Genomic DNA, 6061 nt, shown 5'->3' with positions numbered 1-6061 from the left:
GACACATCAATACATTATCGACACAACTTAGAATTTCCCTCATTTAGAAAGCAACTTAGCCTAACTCGCACACGACCTTAATGTTATCGTCAACCGGATGTTGTTTGAAAAGGACATTGTTGATCATTTAAGTATCCAAAGGGAAATTCCATTATTTCATTAAATACTTTTGTATAGATAAATTGTATTATTAATTATAAATACAAGGCACCGTATCTAATTACAATTATGAAAATAAGACAATACAAGGAAAAATCCCAAGTGCCGGGAGTTCCGTCCTTGTATCCCATTTTGAACCTTTTTGCAAACAACAATAAAATGTAATAATACAATCCACTAAAGATAGCGATAACTGACAACATATTATTTCAACCTTGATAGAAAATTAGTTAAGTTAGTTGTAAGATAATTTTATATAAATAAAGAAACAACTTTCTAGAAAAGTTAGTAATTTTAAACTATTCAATCTGTGTGCATTTATTGTCGAGGGACATTAGGCATAACACGTAAATAGAATATATATCGTTTTGTATATTATCTGTTTTATTATTGTGCTTGGTGTTGTTACAGTTTTTACAAAATTCAAGTATTACCTTGCGTTTTAATGGCAACAAATCTAGTATTGTAATAAGTCTGCAACAATTGCATGACATTCATTGGTATTTTTATATTTATTAATGATATTTATTAATATATGATATGATATTGAACAATGCTAAAAATATAAATAGCCTAAACTGGGTGTGAAGTTAATGTTAATATGATTTTTTACATTGATACGAGATAAAAGAATTTGTTTCGCTAATAATACTAATACACAGCTATTAATTTAAGTCTATTCTAGTGCTGATTGTGTTCTCAGCATTAGGGAATATAAAACATATTTATTATTAAAAAAAAAATTTTTTAAATAATTATTATAATTTTATTTCATATCTTTATAAAAATACTGTTATTATTTGCTCTGATTATAATATATAAATATATTTAAGAAAATTTTATATCATATATACCATACATAAATTTTTTAGCAAAAAGAACAATTTTAGAAATGCTAAAAATCCTATACATTCATAAGCTATGATTCGCAATTATCGATAAATATTACAATTGTTTTCTTTATCGTGACGACGCTTCGGTATTAATATTTTCGGATCTCATTACATTTTTCACTTTGTAAATTATGCCAGTAAGTGTGTGAATTTATTTCTTCTCTAAGTGAATGTTATTTTTAATTATGTTATATTACTTGCATTTAGCAGCCCCCTATTAAGATTTTCGTTGGAAGTTTACCTCAAGGCTCAAAGCCGCATGAATTACGTATGCTCTTCGAGGTGTATGGTGTTGTGGTAGAGTGTGATGTTATGAATCGTTGTGGATTTGTGCATATGCAAACCATTGATATGGCCAAAAATGCCATTGCAGCATTAAACGATAGTGACTTTAAGGGACAAAAAATTATTGTCGAAGAAGGACGCCCAAAAAATAAAGCAATTACAGGTACTGTTGGAACCGAAAGTAATCACAACAATATGAATGATAATTTAAAAGGATCAGGTAAGTACACAACTTACACTTACACTTTACTGATAAAAACACTTTATTTATTATATAAATTATAGGTAATAATAGAGGCTTTAACAATAACAATAATAACCGTGGAAGAAATAGAAATTTCAATGGCGGTTCTACACGAAATAATAATTACAAACAACGCAATGCACCATATACACAACAACCACCCAACAGAAATAATTTCACTGGTGATCCTCAAAAAAATGATAGATTTAATAGAAATCAAGGTGGCAATTTCAATCAAGGTCCACAAATAAATTTCATGCGTAATCAAGATTCAAGGGCAGGTGCAGGTCCAACAAATAATCAATTCGGCAATAACAACAATGCAACAACAGGAGGCTTTCGTAACCACAAAAATGACAACAATTTTGGTTCTAATGCTAATCAAAGAAACACAAACAATGGTAATGGTCAGTTCGGTAGATCAGGTCGTCCAAATCATGCTAATTTACAAGATAGACGTGGTTTTGCTTTACCTAATGCAAATCATCAACAACAAAGTCAATTTAATAGTGGAAATGGTAATCAATTTAGCCGTGGTGGTAATCAATTTAATGATGGCAATCCAATCAATTCTCCTATGAGAAATGGTAATCAATTTAACCGTGGTGGTAATCAATTTAATGATGGCAATCCAATCAATAATCCTATGAGAAATCCTAATCAGTTTAGTCGTGGTAATAATCAATTTAATGATGGCAATCCGAACAATAACCCGATGAGAAATGGTAATCAGTTCAGTCGTGGTGGTAATCAATTAAATGAAGGCAATTCAACCAAAAATCCATTTCAACGAGTAGGTGTTAATATGGGCGGTGCAGCACCCAATAATAGTTTACATGGTCAAAATATATTCTCGCAACCACCAAATTTACAAAACAAAATGTACGTAATTTTTGTTAATTGTAATTTATTTGTTAAGTTATTGAATATATTGGGGAATATTTTAGGGGAACCAACAATAATTATAGAAATAATCGTGGTGGTCCATATAATCGAAATCAAGGCGATTTCAATAACAGACGTGCCGGCGGCGGAACTGGTTTCAGCGGTGGTAGTGATAGAAATGGAAATTCATTTAATCAAAACTTTCGAAATAACAATGCAGCCGGAAATGGTAGAAATAATTTCCAGAAAAACTTTCCACAGCCGCCTAATTCTCAAAATTTTGGACTTGGAAATTGGTGAGATAATTAATAAACCTACTTTCTATTTAGTAAAAAAAACTAACTTTGTAATAGTGTAATCATTATGGCCTAATATAGCATTCATTTTCGAAGATGGCTTCGTTAGTTAGTGCCAATTTTTTTTTGAATTTTAGTCTTAATTTGAATATATTTTATTGTTCTTGGGAAATTATAGATTTTGTATATTACAGTCGCTGTGATTTTGCCAGCGTTAATTGTGAATAAACACTAAAATTGCAAAATTAATAGGAAATGTCAATAATTAAACATATTAACTTTAATATCCATAAACGACAATTATCTGTCTCAACCCTATCTTCGTTATAAAGTGTGTATTTGTTCTTTTATGCAATATTTTATCTATTTGATACGATTCCGAGTTAGTCTTTTGGAATTCCATATAAGCTATTAAAGTATTTATTGTCCTATTATTATTTCTATTATTGAAAAAGTTTTATAAAACTTATATTTATAATAGTTTAAAAACAGTTATAACGGACTCCTCTTAAATGTATTCTGAATAATGCCTTTCTAGTTTGTTTTTCATGTTGTTGTTGTTGTGACCTGTTGGGATCTGAAAAACAGATAACATGTAAGGATTACAAGACGAATACATGGGTAGTTACTTTTTAATTAATTCTTAAAATTTTCTAAAATATTTAATCGCCTGATGACATATATTAGATCACCTTAAATGAGGTGAATCCACTTCCAGATGCGATGTGTGCTCACAAGATTTTATATAGTGTGGATCTTTTTGTGAACCCTTTTTTTACATACAAGTTAGGTATAACATATTTTACATATATATTTAATATTATAAATATTCGATTTCATCTTTTTTAATTTTAAATTAATATTAATTTTAAGCGTAAGAAAAATCTCATCTATATCTCACAGTTGCGCTATCAGATAATCACTTCGTTTTTTCACCTAATCACTAGAGTTGGCGGTCTTGTAGTCTTGGTCTTGTAGTCTTATTCTTGTAATCTTAGACTTGTAGTCTGGTCGTGTCACTAAATCCCTTAAAGTAACTAAATTTTGTAGTGCTTTAAAAATTACTTTTATAAAATTCATAATATAACTTCCTATCCCTAGGTATGAACTAATTTGTAATTTATATAACGAAGCAAACAATTGATATTCATTAAAATTTATCTATTAAATTTAATTATCTAAAATTATCTAATTATCTAAAATTTATTAATAAAAATTGTATTTTTTAGATTGAAGAATTCTAAGTACCCATTTGTGAATGGAACTCAACATTTTTGAGAATATTTTTTAAATAACACATAATTGTGTTATATATTGTGTGAATTATTAAATTTTGTAATTTAATTTTATAACAAAGTGTTATATTATTTATATATTTTACTTACATCCTGCTATTTGAATCAAAAAAATGTATTTTATTTTATATTATTTTAATTATATTGACTACGTTTTTAAGTTTTTTTTTCCTAAACTAAAATGTTTATATTGCAATATTTAAAACCATACAATTTCATATCAAAATTATGTGAATATTTATTTTTTTTTAAATAATTATTAATAATATAAGTAGAATTTTAATGCCGAAATGAATTCTGTAGTATACGGTTAAGTTTCTAAATAAACTTTTATCATTATAAACAAAAAAAAAACACATTAATAGCAAATTAATTAGAGTAAAAGGGCAAAGTACAATCACTTAAATTCTTAATTAAATATAACAGCAAACAATAGATTTTGTAAAATATTATTTTATTTTTATTTCTAAAAAAAATTAACTTATACGCGAAGCAAATGTCAATTATGTTATAATTTTTAAACATATTTCAATTGTTGACAAATTTTTACACTTATTCAATAAAAATAATAGCATAAAACTGATTTACATATAATATATATATTGGCCTATATCATATATGTGTATAAAAGTGTTGTTTATGCTATAATAAATTTCTGGACTTGTATATAAAACGTAAAGTGTTTTCCAAAGCACTTGCAAATATTTAAGTATTTTAATGCTACGAATTATAATATAGTACATAACATACTACACGCAGTCTATAATACAATACAGTAAAATCAATATATACTTAAATGTTGTTTATTATATATTGTGCATTTCCGATTGTTATTAAAATAATGAACTTTAATATTATTTGTAATATAATTTGAAAATTGTTTTAAACTCTAAGACAGTTCAATAGCAATAAATAAATATTATATATACAAAACAATTAAGTAATTTAAGTTATTAAATGATAACCTCTTCGAACGTATTGATACTGCTGCAGCATTAAGACAAGAAGATATTTTTACCCTGTAGTTTCTCTAATTACGCCATGAAAGTGATCATGCGCTGCTGACGTGTTCATCGACATGGTACAGTGTTCTACAAATAAGTTGTTGGTGCAGTTACCATTGGGTTTATTTAGGGGCTATTGGTTGTTCGGGTCCATTGCGATTGCACTGCTCTTACCTGTGTTATTCATGGAACCATTTTATGACTTTTATTAACCTTCTTCATATAAACAGCTATCATAAGTTTATTTGGTTTTGTTTTTAATATTTTTTTGATGTCAGAAGCTAGATGAAGGGCCATATCTCTTTGCAACATTCAAAATATTGCAATACTCTGGTTCTTTTCATATTTATAACTATGTGAGCTAAAAATTTACTTCACTTGGAGCAAAATAAATATTTTTGCAAATAAAAAATCTGGCATTACAGTGTTCAGTGCAGGCGTTTTTAATCTTAATGCTGTATACCTCGGTGAGAGAATTAAGAATATGTTTGCCTAAGAAATTCGCTCCGATTATAGTTAGACCTGGTCAGCTTCAAAATAAGTGTTTCTATTGTTTATTCTTTCTCATCTTACGGTTCCCAACCTAAAACGACCTCAATTGGCGTTCTTTTGTTACCATTTTGTTATTCATGTCATTTAGTTAGGAAATATAAAGATCAATTATTTTGGTTCCAGCGGAACAGTCCCATACCAAGCTCTTTCAATATTGTTGTTGCAGCCTGTGGCGATCTGCTTGAAAAATCCTTTTGAGTGCTGGCGAACGGCATTTGATTGTCGAGATTGACTAGTGCCTCGGGGAGGTACACCCGGCCATTCTTGAAAAGTTCCTTCAATAGAACAATGTTATTGATCTTATTTATATTAATACCGTTTTTGAAAATGTTCGTACTATTTCCTATTACTCATGTTATTATTTTTACAGGAAAAAGAGTGTGAGAACAAAAATAAATTTTTTTCTGTAGAAGAGGGAAAAACACAGTTTATTTAAAACTTACATTTG

The 6061-nt window shown here is 28.2% G+C and overlaps 1 protein-coding gene across 3 annotated transcripts; it reads left to right on the top strand.

The window, feature by feature from the left end:
* Positions 1–1091: 1091 nt before the first annotated feature.
* LOC119684023 (putative uncharacterized protein DDB_G0286901) lies at positions 1092–4081 on the top strand. Of its 3 annotated transcripts, none has more exons than XM_038097954.1 (5): positions 1092–1189; positions 1263–1557; positions 1623–2463; positions 2529–2762; positions 3992–4081. In XM_038097954.1, coding segments are annotated over exons 1-5 (1377 nt in total). In that variant the 5' UTR covers positions 1092–1183; the 3' UTR covers positions 3993–4081. The 3 variants fall into 3 exon arrangements, with proteins under 3 accessions (XP_037953882.1, XP_037953881.1, XP_037953883.1); XM_038097953.1 differs by having other exon boundaries at positions 1097–1189; positions 1260–1557; XM_038097955.1 differs by having other exon boundaries at positions 1120–1193.
* Positions 4082–6061: the final 1980 nt, after the last annotated feature.

The sequence above is a fragment of the Teleopsis dalmanni genome, chromosome 2 (assembly GCF_002237135.1).
Source record: "Teleopsis dalmanni isolate 2A chromosome 2, ASM223713v2, whole genome shotgun sequence".
Lineage (NCBI taxonomy): Eukaryota > Metazoa > Arthropoda > Insecta > Diptera > Diopsidae > Teleopsis > Teleopsis dalmanni.
This window is presented reverse-complemented; position numbering and strand designations above follow the sequence as displayed.

Coding starts and splice junctions, on each gene's coding strand:
- LOC119684023 (XM_038097953.1), top strand. Junction 1,558..1,622: donor TGATAATTTAAAAGGATCAG/GTAAGTACACAA, acceptor TATAAATTATAG/GTAATAATAGAGGCTTTAAC. Junction 2,464..2,528: donor CCAAATTTACAAAACAAAAT/GTACGTAATTTT, acceptor GGAATATTTTAG/GGGAACCAACAATAATTATA.